The 26,957-nt window shown below is 42.0% G+C and overlaps 1 protein-coding gene across 4 annotated transcripts in view; it reads left to right on the plus strand.

Annotated features, from left to right (window-relative positions):
• The window catches only part of FBXO10 (F-box protein 10), a 53,864-nt gene that overhangs the window by 6,104 nt on the left and 20,803 nt on the right, over positions 1-26,957 (plus strand). For 3 of the 4 annotated variants that reach the window (XM_023545120.2, XM_003407854.4, XM_023545121.2), the window contains 2 exons: positions 23,521-24,111; positions 25,931-26,761. In XM_023545120.2, coding sequence (XP_023400888.1) covers positions 23,521-24,111; positions 25,931-26,761 — 1,422 coding nt within the window. The remainder of the gene's footprint in view (positions 1-23,520; positions 24,112-25,930; positions 26,762-26,957) is intronic. The other variant, XM_023545123.2, reaches the window with a different exon arrangement.

Here is a 26,957-nt window from a genome sequence, read left to right on the forward strand (position 1 = left end):
GGGCATTGAGGTAGAGAAAAGTTTGTGTAGACTCCAGGTAAGAGGAGAATGGAGCTGGTCCATGGAGAATGGCTGAGACATGTAATGAGTAAAGGCCCACAAAGTACAGCTGCTGAAGTTCCATGGGGCTACCAGGTATCCAGACTTTCCATTCTGGACTCTGGGAGACCCAGTGCTACAATGGTCCTGTCTGTGGATTTCCATAAGATCCCATCATACTTATCCATAGTCCACGTATACTCTTATGATAAGCCCTCCCTTATTTATACTTGCAATCAAAACACTTTACTAGAACACATGTCCAGAACTCGGGGGCAATGTCTACCTAGGTGAATTTCTATTGCTGATGTAGTTATTCAAACCATTCTGCTCTGAATAACAAAACTTATTCTCTCTGCCATTGGTAGCTTGTTGGCTGAGTCATGATAAAGAGTCGTCTACAACCACTGCTTGGCCTGGTAGTGAATACAGGCATCCCTCCTTTTTCGAAAGTTCGTTTGATGCCACTTTGCTTTTACGAAAGACCTACATTATTACCTGTTCTCACCAACCGAAAGAAACTTAAAGAAGATTTTTGCGTTTATGAAAAAAGGCAAAAAGCAGAAATAACGTTCAGTGTTTGTTTTACAGTGAGCTGTTAAAGAGGCAACATGCCCCCTGAGCAGCGAGAGTGGCGTCGCCAAGCTCTTTCCCAGGAACTGCACTTAGCATCTACTTTATATTGTTGTTATTAGGTACCTTGCTATGAGTCAGTTCCGACTCATAGCAACCCTATGAATAGCAAAACAAAACGCTGCCCGGTCCTTCACCATCCTCAAAATCGTTGCTATGCTTGAACCCATTGTTGCAGCCACTGTGCCAATCCGTTGTGTTGAGGGTCTTCCATTTTTTCACTGACTGCCTACCTTACCACGTGTGATGTCCTTCTCCAGGGACTAGTCCTTCCTGATAACATGTCCAGAGTATGTGAGATTAAGTGTATTTATCATATCATTTCTGCTTTTACTATAAAAAAAAAAAAATTTTTTTTTTTTACTATATGTTAGTGTTATTTTAGGTTTTATGTGTTATTTGATATGGTTTAGTAGGTTATTTTTTGGGTCTGGGAACGCTCAAAAATTTTTCCCAGATAAATTAATGGTAATTGCTTCTTCGCTTTATGCCATTTCAGCTTACGAAAGGTTTCAGAGGGATGCTCTACTTTTGGATAGCAGGCGAAACCTGTATTTGCATTGTCTGTAGTCTCCCTGTTCCCTGCCTTCACAACAAAAACATGTCGTTTATTGAATAAGGAGCCCTGGTGGCACAATGATTTAAGTGCCCAGCTGCTAACTCAAAGGTCGGCAGTTCAGACCCACCGGCGGCTCTGTGGGAAAAAGATGTGGGAGTCTGCCTCTGTAAAGATTTTCAGCTTTTGGAAACCCAGTGGGGCAGTTCTGCTCTGTCCTGTAGGGTTGCTATGAGTCGGAATTGACTGCACAGCAGTGGGTTAGTTTTTTTGATATAGTCTTCCTGTTCCCTGCCTTCACAACAAAAACACATAATTTATTGACTGTAATTAATTTCATTTCTTTTAGGATGTGGGAAGGGTTGGCTCAGAATGAAATACAGAAAAAGAGATAGGAATTTAGGGAGATAAAAGAGACATAGCAGAAAGGGAACTCATTACCATTTATTGTGTGTTTACTGTGTGTCAGGCACAGTGTTAAGTGCTTTCCATCCATTCTCATTTCATCTTTGCAACAAACTCCCTAAGGTATTATTATCCCCATTTTTATAGATGAGGAAGCTGAGACAGAAGATGGTGTGACTCCATCGGATGTGTAATTTTGCATGAAAAGTAACAATCACTTGGTATGGAATTGCCTTAAACTGAGAGTGATTAAAGAGAAAAGGTGAAGCTGTATGCTGCTGAGTGGGAGGCAGGAGGTGGCAGAAAAGACACTGCCTGGATAGTCCTCTCCACATTCCAAACTCTCAGGGAGGAGTCCAGAGTCAGAGGAGTATAACTTTGGATTGGTTGGGGTCCACTTGAGCACTGCTTCCTCTTGGCCAAGAGATCTGCTACCTGGTAGATTTGTCCTTGGTTTTCACAAATTCTGGCTTGAGGTCCTAAACCTTTTGAGCCAGGCTTTCTAACAGAGTACTGTTTTGTCACGTCCAACTCAGACATTGTGTGGTACTGTATTGTGTGGCAGTTACAGGATTAAATTCATTCTTAATTCATGGTCTTTGAGTTTGTTTGTGATGATGTGGTTAGAAGGTCCTTCGAAGGTCCTCTCACAAGTGAGGAACCCAAGACGCTGAGAAGGGAATTAGAAAGCAGGTTGTTATAGTGGAAAGAGCAGGGGCCTTTGGACCCAGTCCCCATCAGGAACCTCAGCTGTGCTGCTACTAAACCAAACCAAACCAAACCCTTTGCTGTTGAGTTGATTCCAGCCCCACGTGTCACAGAGTAGAACTAAGCTCCACAGGGTATTCTAGGCTGTGACCTTTACAGCAGCAGCAGACCAGGCCTTTCTCCTGTGCAGTTATTGGGTGGGTTCGAACAGCCAGCCTTTCAGTTAGTGGTCGAGCACAAACCGTTTGCACCACCCAGGGGCCTGTGCTGCTTACAGCACTAGGTAAAAAACTGAGTCACCATTTACTCCTGGAAAATGAAATAAGAATACTGCTACCTCTTGGCTTGTTGTAAGTGCTCATTAAAATGACATATTAAAAAGCACCTGTGTCCTGATCAAAAGGAGGAAAATGTAGAACAGAATTCCAAATTTTTACAGACTCCAGATTTTCTGGAGCTATGGGGGCTGGATGAACCCCTGACATTATTGCTCTGAGATAATCTTTAAACCTTAAACCAAAAATACCCCCTGAAGTCTTCTTAAAACCAAACAATAGTTTACCTTAATTAGTAAAAGATTTCTGCTGGAACATTGTGTTTTTTAAGATCTATCTGTATGGAATCAAACTGACAACAGCAACTCAAAAGATTAGGTAGGAACCTTAGGGGGCAGTAAGTTTGTATTAATGTGGGAGGAACAACTCAGGAAAGGAGGGTGAGAATGGTTGTGCAACCTGAAGAATGTAGTCAGTATCACTGGATTTTACATGTAAAAACTGATGAATTGGTATATGTTTTGCTGTATGTATTCTCAACAACAACAAAATAAATAAAAAAATTTAAAAAGCACCTAGTGTCTAAAGGCCTAAATACCCCTTACCCTGCCCTGCTCTAGGTCCCCAGTGAATAGTGTTAGAATCAGTAGGACCTCAGACTTAGGATCCCCAGGCCGGTGCTCTCTTCTAGTTGAATCACACTGAATGGGCAGTGGGTTGAAGGAGGGAGAGGGGCCCTCGGGGCTCTGCACTACGCTCAGGAAACACCATCCTTGCAGCAGGGCACAGCGTTCTGGTGTATGTCATCAAATTTCAGAGCTGGAAATGAGGAACAGCTGGTTATTTCTCCGGCTGACGGAGCTAAGATTTGAAGAAATGGTAAAAGCCAAACTAGATTTTTATTCTTTTCAATTTATGTCACCCTTCAAAGTCTTAAGTTTTGTCTCACTTCCAGTCATGGGTATGTGTGTGTAGGTGTATGTATGTTCATGGCTCTTTCCTGCTTCACAATATTTTACTCTCTACACACCTTAAAAAAAAAAAAGGAAATCCTGGTGGTGTGGTGGTTAAGAGCTACAGCTGCTGACAAAAAGGTCAGCAGTTCGAATCCAGCAGGTGCTCCTTGGAAACTCTATGGGGCAGTTCTATTCTGTCCTATAGAGTCAGAATCGACTCGACGGCAGTACGTTTCTTTTTTTTTTTTTTTTTTCATTTATGCACCTTAGAACAGTTTCACAGTAACTCTAGGAAAATTTACTTTGGTTTGAGGAAAGATTTTAAATCATTAACCCATTACAGTTGTTCAGTTAATTCAGTTTGCAGTTATTTATGCAGGTGCTTTTGTGTGGCTCATAGTGTTGGATAAAAGTCTTTTTTTCCTTGGCAGTACTAGAGTTCTGAGCTGCCCTAGATCATTTCCTCTTATACATTAAAAAAATTCTACCACTTTGATACTGATATGGTCTTCCTTAGGTAGAAAATAAGCGCTTTATTATTATTACAATACAACATAGGACAGAGCAGAGATGTGAAGCCACCCACCCTCAAGGTTACCCAGTGAGGGAGGGGCAGGGCCCAAAATAGAATGCAAAGCCTTTTGGGTCCCTTTTGTCTGAATCATTGCAGCATGGGGTAGTAGGGCCTTTTGTGTTAGAACTCAAAGCATCTCCCCACTGCCCCCTGAATAAACTAGAAACTATTCACACTGGCTAAGAGTGTTTGTTCCATGTGAACTGATCCAGCTGGCCTTTCTCACTGACCCCTTCAGACTCTGGCAGCCAGATAAACTTGTTACTGTGTCCTAAGCCAGGTGGAGGTTTCCCACCTCTGGGCTTTTGCTGACACAGTTTTATTTGCCTACAAACTCGCAATTTTCCAGATGCCCCAATCCTACCTGTATTTCAGAGTCCAGCTCAGATGCCACCCCTTCCATGAAGCTTGGCTTAATGGTTAAAAACAGTCATTGGGTCCAGGCCTGGCCTCAGAAGGTGGCTGTGCTCTTGTTAGCAAAAAACTGGGGGCAAGTGATTTGTCACATAAGTTCTCTCAGGCTTAGTTTCCTTGTCTATAAAATGAAGACAATAATACGTTAAACCACTGCTTCTCGGACTCATGGTGCCTGTGAGTTCCATGATCACCTTCTTAAAATGGTGATTCTGATCCAGTAGGTATGGGGTGGTGCCCAAGATTTGGCGTTTCTAACAAGCTCCCAAGTCCTAGGAACACATTTTCAGTTGCAAGCCTTTTAAGAGTTGTTGAGAGAATGAAATGAAATAATGCCTGAAAGCTGCTTAATATTATGCCCTTCAAGTAGTAGTACTTAATAGGTGCCACTGTTTTTGTTACCTGCTGTTACTACTGGCTGATTCCCTAGCTAGAGGTCATATCTTTATCCTTTAAATTAGGGCTTCCCCTCTTTTATAGCACTGAGCACTTTCTCCCTTGTACTGTGTTTTTGGTAGGCACATCTCCTACCAGACTTGTGGGTAGGGGTCTTCATCCGATTCCTCTTGCAGTGCTTACCACACAGCCTTATACATAGCAAGAGTTGAATTAGTACTTGGGTTTTATTTACTTGGGTTTTTTTTTTTTTTCCTCAGGGATCTGTATGACAGTAGGAATTCTATAACTAATGGTTTAAATAGCCTTAGCTAATATTTGGAAGCCCTAGTGGTGTAGCGGTTGAGAGCTACAGCTGCTAACCAAAAGTTTGGCAGTTGGAATCCACCAGGCACTCCTTGGGAACCCTATGGGGCAGTTCTGCTCTGTCCTATAGGGTCACTACGAGTCAAAATCAACTTGACGGCAATGGGCTTTTGGGTTTATACTAATATACTAAATAATAATAAAAATAATAATAATGGTGACTGTTAATTCAGCAGATATTTATTTGAGTACCTATCATGTGCCTGGCATGATATAAAGCAGTGATACAGAGTTCTGCCTTTAATAAGCTTATCTTTTATTCAGAAGGGACCGACAGTAAATATAGAAAAACATACATAAAGTCATAAGCTCGTTGAGGACAGAAAATGTGTCTTAATTCATCATAGTGAATTTGCTCATAGTAGGTGTTCAGGCACTGTGTCAGCTGGCTCCTCTGAGTCTGCAAAAGCTGTCTCACATTTCACGTGGCCAGTCTTTATGGAGGAATCCCTGGGTGGTGCAAATGGCTTAGCACTGGACTACTAACCAAAAGGTTGGCTGTTGAAACCCACCCATAGACTTCTTGGTAGTAAAGCCTGACAACCTGCTTCCAAAAGGTCAGAGCCTTGAAAGTTCTCTGGGGCAGTTATACTCTGCACGTATGGTGTCACCATGAGTCAGAATCGACTCGTCGGCAACCAGCAACAACAGTCTTTGTGGATAACTCAGTACTTCCTCATGTCCCCTTTACCTAAAAAAAAAAAACCACCCCCAAACCCACCTACATAGAAGCATAAGTGGGCTCTATAGATCTTACCAGAGATTTCGTGGGGGAGCTAAGGAAAAGACTTCATTTTACACCCCACAGCAAACAACTTAAAAGTATGTATTAGACATTTCCAAAGTTCCTTTTTTAACACTGCCAACATCAAGGGTGTTTCTCCTTTGGAACATCAAGGATATTTCTCCTTGACCCTTCCACCATGCAGCCCTCAGCTGCCTAGGTCCCTGCCACCATCCCCAGCTCCCAACTTCACATTCTCTCAGATTCCTTCTTTGAATTTGCCTATCTCAACCCCTAGTATGCCTGTCTCAGCCCATCAGGATGCTTAGCAAACTAAACAGCCCATAGAACCCAGCCTTCTCAGAGACAAAGCAAAACCTTTAATTTCAGTGCCTTAAGTTTACCAGAGTTCTGTACAATTTTCTAAGGGTGTTCGCTCCCATTTTCTTTCACTGAATCCTTTCCCATGCCCTTTAGATGTTAGATTGCCTTAGAACTTGGTCATCAGATCTCCTTTCTTCACTTTCTGCTTAGGTGATCTCATCCCATGGCCTTAAATGTCGTTCAGATCTCTATTCAAATGTAGCTTCCTCTGAGATCTTGCTTGACAACCCTGTCTTAAATAGCACACACACATGCATCCATACACACAGCTCTTAATCCACTTGATTTTTCTTCATAGCATTTATGTTGTTATTTTTTTAATTTTCTTTTATTATTTTTTTTATTAACTTTTATTGAGCTTCAAGTGAACGTTTACAAATCAAGTCAGACTGTCACATATAAGTTTATATACACCTTACTCCATACTCCCACTTGCTCTCCCCCTAATGAGTCAGCCCTTCCAGTCTCTCCTTTCGTGACAATTTTGCCAGCTTCCAACTCTCTGTTGTTGTTATTTTTTATTATCTGTCTCTGAAAGTAGGGACTTTGTCTTGTTCACTGCCTTTCAGTACTTAAAGCAGTGCCTGGCACATAGTAGGTTATCAATGAATACTTGCTTGCTAAATGAATTTTCTTTTTGGAAATTCTCAAAATCCTCCTGAAGAGTAGAAGGGCGGCTAGCATTAGCCTCAGTTTACAGGTGATGAAATAGGTTTGGAGGGGCTAAATGCCTTGTCTCAAGTCATGGGGCTAGAAGACAGTAGAACCTACTTGTTGAGAGCTGAGACTGGTAGGACTCACCTCCCAAGAGTGGCCTGTGCCTCTGTCACTGATGCTGGGGACACTAGGTGGCCTGAAGGCATGTGGATACCTCTTGTGGGAGGTTTGGAGGGTGCCACACAGAAACCTTGAGTTCTCACACTCTTGGAAACATGAGAAATGGAACACTATGGGGCCCATCTCAGGACCTGCTCTTTCCCACCCCAAACAGGTTCCCACTATTGTTTTCTCAGTTTTTCACAGGCATCACACTCTAGGTGCGTAGGCCCTGGGGGACATTTGTTACTTTTAATTCCACAGCTTAGAGGCCCCAGTGGCAAAAAGGAAGGACGAAACGTGAATACATTAAAAAAAAAAAAAACAAAAAACACACAGTGTTACCTGGTTATATAAATCCCTGTTGCTGTATCAATCCCCATGGATTAGCATGAAGAAGTAGTAAATAAACCAAGTGAAAGAACAGTGAATATGGCATTTGATTAAAAGGAAATCCTGATCTTAGTTCAGAGGGACGTTCTGAAGAGAAAATTCTTGGCCTCATTCTAGATTCAGACTCCCTGGTATTACCTAGGGTGGGGACATAGGCAATTGTGGAGGAAGGCAAGTGCTGAAGGACAGAAGATGCCCTCTGGGAATCTTTGGGATGAAAGCATCTTCCCCTGAGAGTCTAGCTTTAGTGCCAGTTGCTTTCCACTGTGGTGTAGACTTCTCAGAACCCCAAGAAAAGTGACTTCCCAGTAGTTTGTGTGTCAGGTGCCAACGTAGACGCTTCCCACATCATCTCAAGGGAAGCACCGCGACTGTCGTTTAATATTTGTGAAATTGTGAGTTTCTGCCTTCACTGTTCCACCTAACATACCTCTCCTGGATGGATCTCCTTAAAGATAGCTTTGATCAGGCCACTCACTCACTTCCTTAGAAACCTACAGTAGACAGAATACAAGCTTCTGAGTCTGGCATTTGAGGTCATTACCAACATGCTCAGAGGGCCATTATGTGTAGGAAGACAGAACGCCAGGCGCTCCACAGAGCAGAACTGAGATCAGCTAGGGAGTAACTAAGAACTAACTCTCAGCTCAGTGGAAGAATTGGGAAGAATACTGAAGTTGCTGCAGACCAGCCATGGAATGGGCAATTTCAAGGTGTTTGGGGGCTTAATAATACTGCTTTTTAGAGTTTCACATGCTCTGTCAGTCAAGATTGGCTAGGTTATGCTATAGTAACAGACAGTCCCCAACTTCTTAATGCCTTAACCCAAAACAAAGGTTTATTTTTCACTGATGGTGTATGTCCACTTGGGGTTGGCAGGAGCACTCTGCTTATCCTAATCACTCAAAGACCCAGGCTAACAGGACAGCCTTCATCTCAAATGTTGCCACTTGCTGTGCCAGAGAGAAAGAGGGTTCTGGGTGATCTCTCATAGGCAGTTAAGTGCTCCAGTCAAGGAGTAACACATCTCTTCTCAAAACCCATTGGCTAGTACTAGTCACGCGACCCTACTCAACTACATGAGGAACCAGGGAGTGCAATCCTGTCATGTGACCAGAAGAAGGGAAAACCGGAAGTAGTTGGTGAGGAAGCACTATTTACTAACACAGTGTCTTGGGCTGGGTTCTCTATAGAAGCAAAACCAGTAAAGTGTATAAATAAATGTACATATAGAGAGATTTATATCAAGGAAATTGCTCACGTGATTGTAGAGGCTGTAACGTCCCAAGTCTGTGGGTCAGGAAAGAGGCTTCTCCTGATTCACGTAGCTGCAGGGGCTGGTGAACCCAAGATCGACAGGGCTGGGGCTCACAGGCTGTGAAGATCAATAAATCCCAAGATTGGCAGGCAAGACTGCAGGTAAGCTGCTAGCTCAAATGCCAAGAACTGGAGGTCAGACAGACAGGAGCCAGCTGCAGGATCCAGAATGAGCAAAAGCACCCGAATCCTACCTGAATATCTGCCATACTTAACGCAGGCCACATGGCCAAGGAAACTCCGCTTCAACTGATTGGCTACTCACAGCAGAGTGATCATGTATCAAATCTCAACAAGGAAGTGATCACATTATACAACTGCCAAAGCATTGAAAATCACGGCCTAGCCAAGTTGACACACAGCCTTAACTGTCACACGCAGTATGCATTAGATCCTTTAATCCTCACAACAGCCTTCAGGGTAGGTATCAAGATCCCTAACTTACATATGAGGAAAGCAAGACCTAGACAGGTTAAGTGACTTGCCCAAGGTTACCTACAACTTAAACCCAGTTCTTCTGACTTCAACATTATTAGTCTTCCCACAGTACAGGAGCAGCTGAAACGGTTGACGCTGAGGAGGAAAGCAACTTATTGAGGATGCTGCATCAAAGTGTGGTCGGGACCATTTTCATCACAGTCACCAGGGATCTTGTTAAAAATGCAGATACTTGATTCCATTCCAGAGATTCTGATTCTGGAGATCTGAAGTAGAGCTAGGAACAGGCCCTGGATGATTCTGACATGGATGGTTAAGAGCATGTTTTAAGAGCCACTGCTATGGAAAATCCTACCAAATCTGGCTTAAAGATGTTCTTTTCTCTTGAGCAATTTAAGCTGCAAAAAACAAACAAACAACCATTGCTGTCGAGTCAATTCCGACTCACAGCAACCCTGTAGGACAGAGTATAACTGCCCATTAGAGTTTCCAGGGAGCTTCTGGTAGATTCAAACTGCTGACCTTTTGGTTAGCAGCTGTAGCTCTTAACCACTACGTCACCAGGGTTTCCCTTTAAGCTACAGTGGTGCTTAATTCTTACTATCCCATGTGAGCATTAGCTGTGTCCATTTCCTGTCACGTAGAGGTAGGCATCATTTCCTTCTTGTTCCAGTATTCCCCACACTCTGTAAAGGCTCAGTGAACTGAGGAATAAGAGGGAATTTTATTCTTTAATTTCACGTTCACAGTGGGACTTCAAGAATTTCTGTGTGATGAAGGGGTTCTCTGAGAAGGTCCTTGAGACTGGACTGTGAGAGCCGGAACTCAAAGGCACTGCCTTGTTTTTCCGTGTCTCACAAGTTTTCTGCCTCTGACAGGGTGCAGCTTACAACTTTTTTATTGCTCTCTATTAGTGGAAAATATTTGAGTTTTCCTTCTTTGACAGGTTCCCTCCTAACACGAATTTCAGCTTTTGCAGGTTTTACTGTCTTCCATTTCACACAGTTATACAGGTCCCCTCCTGATGGCTGCAAGTAGCGTCAGTGGGAAAGCAACGGCCCAATAAACTCGAGAGGCAGAAAATACAGGTGGGACATATGTGTCCACTGGCCAAGAAAGGGGTAGTCTAGACACTTGGTAGCTTAAAATGCTCTCCTTGTCTTTTCTCTTACCCCAACGAGTTGGAGTAGAGAAGGCAGTCAACCCCAGGTATTGAGTCTTCAGAGATAAAAAAAATCCAGTGAGGATCCTACATGGTGCAGTGGTTAAATGCTTAGCTACTAACTGAAAGGTTGGTGGTTCAAACCCACCAGCCGCTCTGCGGGAGAAAGATGTGGCAGCCTGCTTCTGTAAAGATTTACAATCTGGGAAACCTTATAGGGTGGTTCTGTCCTATCCTGTAGGGTCACTATGAGTTGGCATTGACTCAATGGCACTGGGTTACTTTTTTACCCTAAAGGTACCTACAATCTAATGGAGAAGACAGAACTAAACAGTGCTGAAAATATGGTGTTAAGATTGGCCTAAGGACTGACAAATAGATGATGGAATAGAATTCAAAAGCTCAGAAATAGACCCATATTTATTATCATCGGAAATCCTGGTGGCATAGTGGTTAAGTGCTACAGCTGTTAACCAAGAGGCTGGCAGTTCAAATCCGCCAGGCGCTTCTTGGAAGCTATGGGGCAGTTCTACTGTGTCCTACAGGGTCGCTGTGTGTCGGAATCAACTCGACAGCAGTGGGTTTGGTTTGGTTTTGGTTTATATTATCATCATTTGATTTTTGACAGAGGCACCAAAGGAATCCATAGGGAAAGGAGAGTCTTTTCAACAAATGGTACTGGAATAACTGGAAATCCATATAGAAGAAAGGGAACCTCAACTACCACCTCACACCATGACAAAAATTAATTCAAGATGGATCATAGAACAAGACATATAAAAAAGTTAAAAATCACAAAGTTTTTAGAAGAAAATTTAGAAGATTATCTTCATAATTTGAGGATTAGCAAAGGTTTCCAAATCAGTTAACGGAAAGCAACAACCATAAAATAAAAAAATTGATGAATTAGACTTCATCAAAATTAAAAACGTGTCATCAAAATCTGCCATTAAAATGAAAAGGCAAGACACGGACTGGGAGAAAATATACACAGAACATGTACCTGGCAAAGGATTTATAAAGAACTCCTTTAATTCAAATATAAAAAGAGAACCCAATTAAAAAGTAGACCAAAATTTCAATTAAAAAACAAAAAACTAAACCCATTGCATTCGAATCGATTCCAACTCATAGCTAGCCTATAGGAAAAAGTTGAACTGCCCCATAGGGTTTCCAAGGAGTGGCTGGCGGATTCGAACTGCTGACCTTTTGATTAGCAGCTGAGTTCTTAACCACTGTCCCACCAGGGCTCCAAAGATTTGAACAGACGCTTTAAAAAGGAGATACATGAATGGTGATGGAACGCTTTCATTGATTAAGGGTAGGGTTGCACAGCCAATTATTGTAATTGCTGTAAATTGTACACCTGTAAAAAGTCGCATTGGGAAAAGTTGTGTGATAGACATTATTTACAACAATGACAAAAGATAAGAGTAGCTGCTGAGGCTGCTTACGTACAACCAAAATCCCCGTGGGATTTGGTTTTTCGCTTTGGAATTTTAGGGTCATGATTTCATGGGCCATCCCAGTAATTGGCCTAATAATGTGTTTAGTGCTTCTGTTCTACCTCCTAGTTCGTTGCATTGTGCCTGGGGTCTTAAAAGCTTGCAAGTGGCCACCTGAGGCACAGCAATTGGTCCCCATTTGTCTGGAGCAGAGGAAGATGGAGAGTCAAGAATAGGAAGAGGATGTGGAATGTGTGGCTAGTTGCCTCATGAACAACTGCCCCCTTTGCTGTGAGACCAGAAGAACTGGTTGGGGCCTGGCTACCATTACTGAACATTTTGATCAAAGGTTCCATAGAAGAATCCTGATCAAAATGGGGAAAATGCAGAACAGAATTTCAATTTCTCATGGACTCCAGACTTCCTGAAGCCGTGAAGGTTGGATGAACTCCTGAAACTATTGCCCTGAGATAATCTTTAAACTTTAAACCAAAATATCCCCTGATGTCTTCTTAAAACCAAACAGTATTTTAGCTTAACTAGTAAAAAAAAAAATGTCTGCCTTAAGCATTAAGCTCTTCTAAGAGCTGCTAAAAAAAAAAAAAAAAAAAAATTTTTTTTTTTTTTTTTTTTTATATGGGATCAAGGAAACCCTGGTGGTGTAGTGGTTAAATGCTACAGCTGCTAACCAAATGGTCGGCAGTTCGAATCCACCAGGCGCTCCTTGTAAACTCTATGGGGCAGTTTTACTCTGTCCTATAAGGTCACTATGAGTTGGAATTGACTCCACAGCAACGGGTTTGGTTTTTGGTTATATAGGATCACATTGACAACAGCAACTTGAAAGATTAGATAGGAACCTTAGGGGGCGGTGAATTTATGTTAATGGGGGAGGAACAACTCAGAAAAGGAGAGTGAGAGTGGTTGCACAATGACAGGAATGTAATCAGTATCACCAAATGGTACATGTAGAAACTGTTGAATTGGTGTTATGTTTTGCTGTGTATATTCTCAACAACAACAACAACAAAAAAATTTTAAAAGGGAATGTACGAGTACCAATAAGCACGTGAAGAAGCGCTCAACATCAGTAGTCATGAGGGAAATGCAGATTAAATAAGAATGAGATACAGTTACATATCTACCAGGATGATAAAATTAAAAAGACTGACAACAACAAATGTTGGTCGAGGGTGTGGTGCAGCTAACCCAGAAAAACCAGACCCATTGCTGTCAAGTCGATTCCTACTCATAGCAACCCTGTAGGACAGTAGAACTGCCCCAGTTTCCGAGGAGCGCTTTGTGCTACTAGATCTCATTAGTTGTTAGCGAGCATGTAAAATGGTACAACTCCTTTTGGATAAAGGACCCAGCAATTCTCCTAGGTATTTACTGAAGAGAAATTAAAACATATGTTCACAAAAACACTTGTACAAGAATGTTCATAGCAGCATTGTTCATAAGAGCCCCAGACTGGAAATGGTTCAGTTGTTCATCAATAGGAAAATCCACTTTAAAACTGTGATATGTCAATATTTTATACAATTACATAGTACTCAGCAATAAAGAGGAGTGAACTGTTGATACATGCAACAATATGGATGAATCTCAGAAACGTCCTGAGCGAAAGAAGCCTTACACACAAAATGTAATACCGCATGATTCCATTTATATGAAATTCTAGAACAGACAAAAATGATCTGTGATGGAAAGAACCAAAACAGTGGTTGCCTTCTGGGGTTGGCGTGGGAATTGACTAAGAGAACTTTTTGGTGTGACGGTAATATTGTATTTCTTGGTAGGGAATTGGATTACACAGATGAATGCATGTGTCAAAATTCTGCAAATGCACACTTAGGATTTATGCATTTCATCGAAGATAAATTTTATACCAAAAGAAAAAATGTAAATGATATGCATGCTGCGTATCTAGAAGGAAGTGTACTGTTGTCTGCAGTTTTACTTGTGTCAAAAAAACAGGAAGGATTCCTAGATAAGAAGATAGGTAGACATATGATACGTATGGTAAAATGTTAGCGGTAGACTCTAGGTGGTGGAGTATATGGGTATTCACCATAAAAAAAAGAAATTTCACTTTTACTGTATGTCTGAAAATTTTTCATAACAAAATGTTGGAAAAATGTGATATGCTCAAAAAATCAATCAGAACTGAAACTTACTATTTCCAAATGAGCTGAAAGACATTGATAAAATGATAGAAGACATGACAGAACAACATAAATCAGAATTAGAAAATCTCAGAAATAAGGTGGCAAAACTGAAGAAAGAATTAGAAATAAAAGTTATTTTAGAAACAAAGACTAAACTAGAGGGAACGAGGAACACAGCTCTGTCCCCCGAAAATGTTTAGAAACAATAACCAGCCCAGCAGAAATAAGCATCTCTAATACACAAAAAAAAAAACAGATTATGGTCTTAAAATACTACTTCTGTTAAACCAGGAAAAAAATAGGTTCAACTAATTTTTTATGAGAGTGCAAAAGCACCCTGGAGAAATGGAGGAGAGCCTTTTCAACTAATGGTACTGGGATGATTGGACATTCATAGGGCAAAAAAACCCTAAGCATTATGCCTTAATAAAAAATTACTTAAAGTAGATCATTGACTTAAATGTAAAACTATAAAACCTTTAGAAAAAAAAAACAATGTATCTTCAGGATCCAGGGCTAGGCAGAGTTTTTAGACTTGACACCAAAAGTTTAATTCATAAAAGAAAACAATGATCAATTGAACCTCATCAGAACTAAAAACTTTTGCTCTGCCAAAGCCCATGTGAAGGGGATGAAAAGATAAGCCATAGAAAATATTTGCAAACCACGTATGTGATAAAGGACTACTATCTAAAAGATCATAAAGAACTCTCAAAACTCAACAGTAAGTGTACGAATAATCCAGTTAGAAGATAGGGAAATAAAATGAACAGACATTTCACTGAACAAGATTCCACTTGGCTGATAAGTACATGAGAGCATGTTCAACATCATTAGCCACAACGAGATATCGCTACACACCTGTCAGAATGGCTAAAACGAAAAACCAAACACTGGTGAAAATGTATAGAAACCATATCAATCATACATTGTGAAATAGTACAGCCACTCTGGAAAACTATTTTCTAATAAAACTAAACATGCAATTACCATACGACCCAGCAATTTCTATCTTCGGCATTTATCACAGAGAAATGAAAACTTGCGTTCACACAAAAAACTGCACAAATGTTCATAGCAGCATTATTTTTAATAGCTCAAAACTAGAATATGTCCAGAAGTCCTTCAATAGGTCATTGGTTAAACTGTGGTAAGTTCATACCATGAATGCACAACAGAACGAAACACTGCCCGGTCCTGCGCCATCCTTAAAGTCATTGTTATGGTTGCGCTCATTGTTGCAGCCATTGTGTCAGTCCACCTCGTTGAGGGTCTTCCTCTTTTCCGCTGACCCTATATGATGTCCTTCTCCAGGGACTGATCCCTCCTGACAATATGTCCAAAGTATGTAAGACGCAGTTTCGCCATCCTTGCCTCTAAGGAACATTCTGGCTGCACTTCTTCCAAGACAGATTTGTTAGTTCTTTTGGTACCAACAACACAATTAAAAGGCATCGATTCTTCTTTGGTCTTCCTTATTCATTGTCCAGCTTTCACATGCGTATGATGTGATTGAAAATACCATGGCTTGGGTCAGGTGCACCTTAGTCTTCAGGGTGACATCTTTGTTCTTCAACACTTTGAAGAGGTCCTTTGCAGCAGATTTGCCCAATGCAACGCGTCTTTTGATTCCTTGACGGCTGCTTCCATGGCTGTTGATTGTGGATCCAAGTAAAATGAAATCCTTGACAACTTCAATCTTTTCTCCGTTTATCATGATCTTGCTCATTGGTCCAGTTGTGAGGATTTTTGTTTTCTTTATGTTGAAGTGTAATCCATACTGAAGGCTGTGGTCTTTGATCTTCATTAGTAAGTGCTTCAAGTCCTCTTCACTTTCAGCAAGCAAGGTTGTGTCATCTGCATAATGCAGGTTATTAATGAGTCTTCCTCCAATCCTGATGCCCCGTTCTTCTTCATATAGTCCAGCTTCTTGGATTATTTGCTCAGCATACAGATTAAATTGGTATGGTGAAAGAATACAACCCTGACGCACACCTTTCCTAACTTTAAACCAATCAGCATCCCCTTGTTCTGTCCGAACAACTGCCTCTTGATCTATGTAAAGGTTCCCCATGAGCACAAGTAAGTGTTCTGGAATTCCCATTCTTCGCAGTATTACCCATAGTTTGTTATGATCCATACAGTCGAATGCATTTGTATAGTCAATAAAACACAGGTAAACATCCTTCTGGTATTCTCTGCTTTCAGCCAGGATCCATCTGACATCAGCAATGATATCCCTGGTTCCACATCCTCTTCTGAAACCAGCCTGAATTTCTGGCAGTTCCCTGTCGATATACTGCTGCAGGCGTTTTTGAATGATCTTCAGCAAAATTTTGCTTGCGTGTGATATTAATGATATTCTTCTATAATTTCCACATTTGGTTGGATCACCTGTCTTGGGAATAGGCATAAATATGGATCTCTTCCAGTCAGTTGGCCAGGAAGCTGTCTTCCATATTTCTTGGCATAGACGAGTGAGCACCTCCAGCGCTGCATCTGTTTGTTGAAACATCTCAATTGATATTCCATCAATTCCTGGAGCCTTGTTTTTCACCAGTGCCTTCAGAGCAGCTTGGACTTCTTCCTTCAGTACTATCAGTTCCTGATCATATGCCACCTCTTGAAATGGTTGAATATCGACTAATTCTTTTTGGCGTAATGACTCTGTGTATTCCTTCCATCTTCTTTTGATGCTTCCTGTGTCATTTAATATTTTCCCCATGGAATCCTTCACTATTGCAACTCGAGGCTTGAATTTTTTCTTCAGTTCTTTCAGCTTGAGAAATGCCAAGCGTGTTCTTCCCTTTTGGTTTTCTACCTCCAGCTCTTTGCACATGTCATTATAATACTTTCCTTTGTCTTCTCAAGAGGCCCTTTGATATCTTCTGTTCAGTACTTTTACTTCATCAATTCTTCCTTTTGCTTTAGCTACTCGACACTCAAGAGCAAGTTTCAGAGTCTTCTCTGACATCCGTCTTGGTCTTTTCTTTCTTTCCTGTCTTTTCAGTGACCTCTTCCTTTCTTCATGGATGATGTCCTTGATGTCATTCCACAACTCGTCTGGTCTTCGGTCACTAGTGTTCAGTGCATCAAATGTGTTCTTGAGATGGTCTCTAAATTCAGGTGGGATATACTCAGGGTCATATTTTGGCTCTTGTGGACTTGCTCTGATTTTCTTCAGTTTCACCTTGAACTTGCATATGAGCAAGTCGGCCCCTGGCCTTGTTCTGATGGATGATATTGAGCTTTTCCATCATCTCTTTCCACAGATGTAGTCAATTTGATTGACTCGTCTTCCAGAACTATATCAGACAGTGTTCCGCTGCTATTCATAAGGTTTTCACTGGCTAATGCTTTTCAGAAGTAGACTGCCGGGTCCTTCTTCCTAGTCTGTCTTAGTCTGGAAGCTCAGCTGAAACCTGACCTCCGAGGGTGACCCTGCTGGTATCTGAATACCAGTGGCATAGCTTCCAGCATCACAGCAACACACAAGCCCCCACAGTACGACAAACTGACAGACACGTGGGAGCCATGAACTACTACTCAGCAATAAATAGGAACGAACTATTGATGCCTGAAATAACTCAGACGAATCTCCAGGGAATTACGCTGAGTGAAAAAAGCCAATCCCAAAAGGTTACATACTGTATGATTCCATTTATATAAATTTTTGAAATGATAACAGTTTAGAATGGAGGACTGGTTAATAGTTGCAGGAGTTAGGGACGGGGGAGGGTAGGCAGGAGGGAAGTTGGTATGGTTACACAACGGCAGCACCACAAGGAGTGGTGTTGGGACTATTGAGCGTCTTGACTGTCGTAGTAGATACACAAACCTATGCAGGTGATAAAATTGTATAGAACTTAATACATACATGTACCCACACACACTTACAAATGAGTACAAGTAAAACTGGGGAAATCCGAATAAGCTTGGTGGATTGTATCGATGTCAGTGTGCTGGTTGTGATATACTATAGTTTTGCAAAATGTTTCCATTGTGGGAAACTGGGCAAAGTGTACAAGGAATCTCGCTGTGTTATTTCTTACAACTGCATGTGGATCTACAATTTCGCAATAAAAATTTCAATTAAAAAATATGGAGCTTCTTAGAGAAATGTCTGATAAACCCTGTCTGGGCAGGGTCTGTAGAACATGAGCCAGGAACATCTTGACATACCAGATAGCAAGGAAGCTATAAAATATTACTGGGGTTGTGTCAAAAGGACTGAGGAACCAACTCGAGGCCAAAGATGGTTCAATTTGAGCTTAAATAATAATAGGAATTTCAAAGAATTGAAACCCACCAAATATGTTTAAATTCATGAGTTCATAAAAGTAGTTAACACACACACAAACATATAAGTAATTGGTCACCTTCAAAGAATAACAGAACCAGTTCATTATCTTGAAAACTAGGAAATAAGAAAGAATCAAGCTGACCTTTCCTGTGTGTACTGTGCCACTAGGTAACCAAGTAGTAGATGAAGGGAAGCATGGTAATAAAGTTATTTCAGCTAATAAATCAAAACCAAATGACACAGAAATCACCATTTTGTTACTTTCAGTAAATTAACAAATCCCTGCATTGAGCATCAGTGGCCACTAACATCAAAAAGGAGACAAGCAGATGTGTGCTTCCTGGTTAAAAAACAAAAAACAGTACCACTGTAGTCTTACTAAAGGCATTGAACCTGGGTCTAATCCAGTTGCCAATTTGTAGGAAATACAGATGACATGGGGATGAGTTGATCTCCCATCAGTATGCTGTCAGCAAAATTCAGACTGTGAGAAACTCAGGTCAAGTACTTAGGTTCCTCAGCTAATATAAAGAAAAGAAATGGGTGAAGGGAGAACCAGTGGATGAAATGAGAATAAAAGACATATCAGTCTGAAAAACCTAAGGACAAAACAGAAACTATAGTATCTAAGGATGCCTACTTGAGTGATAAAGCCATAAAGAAATTAGGAAGTGATTGTTACAGAAATCACAATTACATTTACTTTTTGAGGGAGGATTGGGTTATGGAGCACATGGAGAGGCTTCTGCGGTGGCTGGCAAAATTCTCTATTTTGATCTAGGTGGTGGTTGATAAGGTTGTTTGGTTGATAAATAATTCTGTAAACTATACATTTGCTTTGTGTACTCTGTGTTTTTCTTTATGTTTTAAAAATCCTGTGATAGAACCGTTGTCAGAGTACTATGGGAGCTCAGAGGAGACACTTAATTTCTGAGAGAGGATAAGGATAGGCCCTCTGGAAGCAGTATTATGGAGAGAGTATGGGTGGAGTGCAGCAAATGCCCAAGATGAGGCTAGAGAAATAGACAAGCTATCTTGTATATTAAGCTTTATCCTGAAAGCCACGGAGAGGCACTGAGGAATTTAAGCCCTCAAATGACATGATCAGATTTATATTTTAGATCCCTGTGGCAGCTGTGTGCCAGATAGATTGGATGAAGGCAGGACTGGTTCCAGGGGGACCAGTTAAGAACCTCTTGCGGTAATCCAAACTAAAGATGGTGAGTCCAGAACTAATGCAATGATAGAGATGGTAGAGAGGAAGGGACTGATGTGAGAGTGCTCAAGGAGGCAGAAACCCAGGATCTTAGAAACTCTGGATATACAGGGACAAAGGAAAGGAGAAAAAGAAATCATGATGTTTCCCTAGTTACTGATTGGGCACTTAAGTAGAAGAGATGGTGCCATTTATCAGGGCATGGAATACAGGTGGTAGGGCAGAGGTGGAGGGAGATGATAATATGGACAATTTGATAATATATACTATTTTTAAAATTGAGATAAAATGTACATACGTTTTGAAACTTACAGTTCAGTGATTTTTTGACAGATGTATATATCCATGTAACTAACATACCAATCAAGATACAAACTATTTTCTTCACCCCAGAAGTTTCTTGTAACCCCTTCAAGTCAATCCCCACCCTCATTAGCAAGCAGTGTTCTGATTTTTAGGAAACCCTGGTGGCGTAGTGGTTAAGTGCTATGATCGGCAGTTCGAAACCTCCAGGTGCTCCTTGGAAACTATGGGGCAGTTCTACTCTGTCCTATAAAGTGGCTATGAGCAGGAATAGATTGGACGGCAGTGGGTTTGGGGTTTTTTTTTTTTTCTCATTTTTGTCACTATACATTAGTTTTGCCTTTTTTCATTTTTAAAATATTTAATAATAAAGGGTAATGTTTACAATTGTAACTGAGGGTGACAAAAGCAAGATACAAACCTGGATTTACAGTCAAACTCCAATCTTGTAAAAATAGATACCCGTTGCCATCAAGTTGATTCCAACACACATGATGGCTAGAATACAGCAAAAATGTGACAGTTTTGTCTGTTTTTTAACTTCACCTAAATAGAATCATGCAATATGTAGTCTCTGTGTCAGGCTTCTTTCACTCAGCATATCATTTTTTAGTTTTCCATGTTATTGTGTGTATCAGTGGTTCATTTTTTTTTCCTTTTTGACTCATTCCTTTTTATTGTTAAGTAGTATTTCATCGTAGGACTGTATCACAATTTGTTTACCCATTCCTCTGTTAATGGACTTTTGGGTTGTTTGCAGTTTTGTTGTCTTTTTTATTTCTTTGTTGTTGGTTGTGTGCATGCGTGCATGCACGTATGTGTATGTGTGTGTTTTTGCTATTATGAATAAAGCTGATATATAAACTTTCTTGTATGTCTTTTTGTAGACTCATGTTTTGGTTTTCCTTGTGTAAATATCTAGGAGTGGAGTTCCTGGGTCGCAGGGTAGGTGTATGTTTACCTGCAGAAGAAACTGTCAGTCTTCTGAAGTGGTTCTAGTATTTTATACTCCCACCAGCAGTGTATCAGGGTTGCTTCACGTCTTCACAGATATTTGATGCTGTTAGTGTTTTTAATTTTAGCCATTTTAGTGGATATGAAGTGGCATCTCATTATGGTTTTAATACAAATTAAATAATAATGAATACTAATGATGAGCAGTGAGCTATTCATTTTTCTTTTATGAAGCTTCTGTTCAAAACTTTTGCCCATTTTTATTGGATTTTTTAAAAATCTTTGACTTGTAACATTTCTTAATATATTCTGAATACAAACCATTTGTCTGACACATGTATTGCAAATATTTTCTCCCATTCTATTTCACGTCTTTTCATTTTTTCAATGATGTCTTTTTTAAAGACATAGAATTTGCCATTTTAAGTTTTTCTAAGTGTACAATTCAGGGGCATTGATTACATTCACCACTGCTAGCTCCAATTTTTTTTCATTACCCCAGACAGAAACTCTACTCAGCAATAACTCTCATTTCCCCCATACCCCCTTGGCTGATTTTATTTTGGGGAGGGGGTGTCTGATTTTCCTGCTTCTTTGTATGTCTGATAGTGTTTGATTCAGTACTGAACATTGTGACTGGTATGTTGAGGGAGTCTAGAATTTGTTGTCTCTCTTAAAGAGTGTGGAGTTTTATTCTGGCAAGCAGTTAAATTACTGCAGAACCTTTTGATCCTGTCAGGCTTATTTTTATTTTTTGAATTTGAACTTATTCCTCCTTTCTGAGTCTCAGCGTGAACGCTCCATATTACCTGGACTGGAACACCAACGACTCCCAGCTCTGTGTGATTTCTAGTATCATCATTTGGTTCTCAATTTTGTAGCAGCCATCCCTGCCAGGTCTGATGAATTCTTGCCCTGCGCATATGCAGCCCATTCCTCAGCCAAAAATCTGCCCACTTATCCCTACCCCCACTGTGTGTATGTCTCTCTGTGGTGGCATCCTGCCTCACAGATTCCAGCCTTTTCAGCAGCAAGAACTGAGACCTGCCTGCCCAGTGAGCCTACTGCTCTGCCTGCCTCTACCTCTCACACAGTAGTAAAGTGCCCCCAGGATGAAAGCTGGCGGCACTGGGGCTCACATCCTGAGCTTCCTTTCTCTCAAAGATTACAGTTCTATGCAGCTTACTGTTCAATGCCTGAAAACAGTTGCCTCATGTATTGTCCAGCTTTATAGTTGTTTATGGTGAGAGGGAGAATCCAGCTCCAGCTGTTCTGTCATAGCCTTCTATCAGTGTTCCGTTTTGGACATGATATAGAGATTTTGGTATCTGCGGAATGTCCAAATAGAAATGCCCAACAGGCAATTGGCTGTTCAGATTTTGTACTCATGTGCTATGGATTGACGTGTGTCCCCCCAAAAATGTGTGTCAACTTGGCTAGGCCATGATTCTCAGCATTGCATGGTTGTGCACCATTTTGTGATCTGATGTGACTATCCTGTGTGTTATAAATCTTAACCTCTATGATGTTAATGAGGCAATTGTGTTAATGAGGCAGGACTCAGCCTACAAGATTAAGTAGTATCTTGAGTCATCTCTTTTGAGATATAAAAGAATCTAGCAGAGAGGAGGGAGACCTCAAACCACCAAGAAAGAAGTGCCAGGAGCAGTGCATGTCCTTTGGACCCGAGGCCCCTGTGCTGAGAAGCTCCTAGACCAGGGCAAGATTAATGACCTTCCCCCAGAGCCGACAGAGAGAATGCCTTCTAGAGCTGGTGCCCTCAATTCAGACTTCTAGCCTCCTAGACTGTGAGAGAATAAACTTCTGTTTGTTAAAGCCATCCACTTGTGGTGTTTCTGTTATAGCAGCATTAGATGACTAAGACTTCACGCATTTACATATGTAGTTGAAGCCAAGGGCATGAATATGATCACTCAGCTAGAGAATGGGTGGAGAATGAGTAGAAGAACATTTTTTCTCTTAAAAAGCCTGAGAAAGTGTAACTAAAGAAGTAAGTGGAGAACAGGAGATATCACTGTCACAGGAACCTGGGAGAGTTGCAAATGTCAGAAGCCCAGCATTTTCTCTATAATGCTTAAGTGTCTAGAGACTAGCTTAAGTTATAAAACCCAGATAAAGCCAGCTTAAGCAAAAAGAGAATTTATTGAAAGGTCATTTAGCTCACAGAGTTGAAGGAAGAGCTGCAGATTCCAGGGCATCTTCAGGCATCTGGAATTAGTACCACCAGGACACATACCTGTTGCTCATTTTTTTCTTTCTCTTTTTATCTTCATCTCTGCCTATTTCTGCTTCGCTCTGATACCACAAGGATTTCTGCACTAGGTGGGGAGCCTGGCTTCTAACGACTCTTGGTTATACTCTTATAGTATCTGACCAAAGAGACAAGAGAGTCTTCCTGTTAATTCCTGGTAGAAAAATCCCAAAGAAGGATTCTGAGTGGCTGGGCCTTGTTCACTTGTTCACCCTGAAGGTCAGGAGATGGCAGAGGGTATTTTAAGGGGAAAGGTATGCAGAGTAAACAAAAACCTCTCGTTTTGTGTCTGTCTCCCAGGCGACCATGGACGCTGGTGGCCTCCCCCTGGAGCTGTGGCGTGTGATCTTAGCCTACCTGCACCTTCCCGACTTGGGCCGCTGTAGCCTGGTATGCAGGGCCTGGTACGAGCTGATCCTCAGTCTCGACAGCACCCGGTGGCGGCAGCTGTGTCTGGGCTGCACCGAGTGTCGCCACCCCAACTGGCCCAACCAGCCTGATGTGGAGCCTGAGTCTTGGAGGGAGGCCTTCAAGCAGCACTACCTTGCCTCCAGGACATGGACCAAGAACGCCCTGGACTTGGAGTCCTCTGTCTGCTTTTCTCTGTTTCGCCGGAGAAGGGAACGGCGTACACTGACTGTCGGGTCAGGCCGTGAGTTTGACAGCCTGGGCAGTGCCTTGGCCATGGCCAGCCTATATGACCGGATTGTGCTGTTCCCAGGTGTGTACGAAGAGCAAGGGGAAATCATCCTGAAGGTGCCTGTGGAGATTGTAGGCCGCGGGAAGCTGGGTGAAGTGGCCCTCCTAGCCAGCATTGATCAGCACTGCTCAACCACACGCCTGTGCAATCTCGTCTTCATGCCGGCGTGGTTCTCCCCCATCATGTATAAGGTGGGTGTCCACATCAGATACATGGTCTTGAGAAGTCCCTGGCCTGACTCCAGGGCCTGGGCCTTCTCTTGGTGGGTTTGTAATCCCTTGTTTGTTGGCACTGAAAGTTTAACAGGTATTCTTAAACACGTACACTCCTCTGAGTTCTGAACCAATTGAAAAATAGACAAAGAAGTCAGTAGAGATCAAAATATCTACTTTATTCCTGGCAAAGCTGGATTAAGAAGTGAGGCTTGGACTTAAGGCCAGAATTGCTTGGTACTCCTTTTCCAAACTGGACCAACAGCCACAGGTGGAGCAGCTAGGTGGGAAAGCCAGGTTCTGAGGTAGCAGAGAATATGTGAGGTGATCTCAGTAGGCATGCCCAGAGAGAGCCAAAGAGAGGAGAAACTGTTCAGGACCAGTGACCTTCAGCACATTAATACTGCCCTATGGAGGGTCAGGAGAGGTCCAACTTTTACCAGGATTAGTCACTTCTCAAGGGTGACTAGAGATAAGGCCAAGAAATATTAATTTAACACTCCTCCTTACAGGAACAGAGAGCTGAAGTTGTGTTCACCACAAAGCATATATTGAGCTGTTGGTAGTTCGTGGTATAACGGTTTATAGCTATACGTTACCTAGAAATTGATTGTAAAACCTAGATTATGTATCCAGTCAATAAAAATTATATTGCCACTATGACTACCAATAACAACTTAATTGTCTCTCATGTATGTGATAATCATTATACTACCAGTCATTTATGATGTACTTACTGTGTGCCAGGCACAAGCTTTATAGCCATTACCTCATTTATTTCTCCCTATAGTTCTGTGACATAGATAGTGTCCTCCAAATTTCGTAGATGAGGGAACTGAGGCTCAACTAGATTAAGTGACATACCCAGGGTCTCAGAGTTAGTAAGGGACAGAGCTAGGATCCAAAGCCTGTACTGTACTCATGACCTAGGTGACTTTCCATCTGTAACCTCACTTGATCCTCACAGCAAACACTTGTGTTTGACAGGGTAAATGCAGTATCCTCATTTTGCGGATAGGAACACTGAAGCTCAGAGACGCTAAATAACTTTCTCAAGTGGGTAGTTAGTGATGTCAGTACTTAGATCACTAAGCACTTTTAAAATTACATCATGCTGGCTTTCCTGGAAGCTCAGAAGCCTGCTTTTTTAGCTCTGGAATGTTTCCAAAGGACCGATGAGCTGGTCTTTAGACTCAGAAGGAGATTTTGGTTCTAGAAAGAGTACTGTCCAGACACATCATTTTTCACAATATATTTATTGCTAGAGTAATATGTTAATTTCAGCTCGTACTCCCCACCAGAAGTGTGGTTGTATATCCTCAACGGGTGGGGCCTGGCCTTAAGACTTCTTTGTATCTCACCATCTGGCTTAGTGCTTGGTATATATTACTGATTGGTCCGTGACCGTCTTTTAACTAAAGAATACGAAAGAGATAAAAACTAGCAAGTCTTTGGGAAAAGCACAGGGCCTAGGATGGCCTTGCGTGAAAAAAGCCAAGACAAGGGTGATTTTACAGCAGTTTTCAATGACTATCTTCAGAGAGCTGGGAAGGGTGGGCACCTCCAAATTATTTGCCCTCTTTGATGCAGAGCAGCTCCCCAGTTCCTCTCGGACCAGCTGACACACACGCCCTCATGGGGAAGGGGCCTCTGTCCTGCCCAGCAGGCTTGCTTTCTTAAATACATCAACAGAACTAGTGGCCTTTCCATGATCCACCCTCCTTAGAGAGCAAAAAGCACTGATCAGCAAAACAAACCTCATCCCTGTTATATTCATGTTTTCATTTTCATTCCCCAGACAACATCGGGTCATGTCCAGTTTGACAACTGCAACTTTGAGAATGGACACATCCAGGTCCATGGCCCAGGCACATGCCAAGTGAAGTTTTGCATCTTCAAAAACACCCATATCTTTCTGCACAACGTGCCCCTTTGTATCCTGGAAAACTGTGAATTTGTGGGCAGTGAAAACAACTCTGTGACCGTTGAGGGCCACCCATCTGCAGATAAGAACTGGGCCTACAAGTATCTATTAGGGCTTATCAAGTCCTCTCCCAGTTTCCTCCCCACAGAGGACTCTGACTCTTTAATGTCCCTGGACCTAGAGAGCAGGGACCAGGCCTGGAGCCCAAGGACCTGTGACATTGTCATTGAGGGCAGCCAAAGCCCCACCAGCCCAGCCTCTAGCTCCCCAAAGGACTCCAAGGCTGGCTCACAGGAGGCAGAGGTGGCCAGCGATGGGGAAAGGGTGGCACAGACCCCAGACAGCAGTGATGGAGGCCTGAGTCCCAGCGGTGAGGATGAGGACGTGGACCAGCTCACGTACAGACTGTCCTACCAAGTGCAGGGCCCTCGCCCAGTATTGGGGGGCTCTTTTCTGAGTCCACCACTGCCGGGAGCATCCATTCAGCTGCCCAGCTGCCTAGTGCTGAACTCACTGCAGCAAGAGCTGCAGAAGGACAAGGAGGCCATGGCCCTGGCCAGCTCTGTGCAGGGCTGCCTCATCCGCAAGTGCCTGTTCCGGGATGGGAAGGGGGGTGTCTTCGTTTGCTCCTGTGGTCGAGCCAAGATGGAAGGAAATGTCTTCCGGAACCTGACTTACGCAGTACGGTGTATACACAATAGCAAGGTGCCGTCATAGGGACTTACTCTGCAGACCCGTGAGACCTCACTGGGTCACACAGCAGCTTCAAGTAGGCAGGGCTTGAATGCAGGTCTCCTAACCTAATGTTCCTTCCATGCATCATAACTGGACTAAACAGAGAGAAAGAATGGAAAAGGTCTGCCGCACCTTCAGAATTTAAAATGCCAAACTGCAAATCCTC

The sequence above is a fragment of the Loxodonta africana genome, chromosome 9 (assembly GCF_030014295.1).
Source record: "Loxodonta africana isolate mLoxAfr1 chromosome 9, mLoxAfr1.hap2, whole genome shotgun sequence".
In the NCBI taxonomy this organism is placed as follows: Eukaryota; Metazoa; Chordata; class Mammalia; order Proboscidea; family Elephantidae; genus Loxodonta; species Loxodonta africana.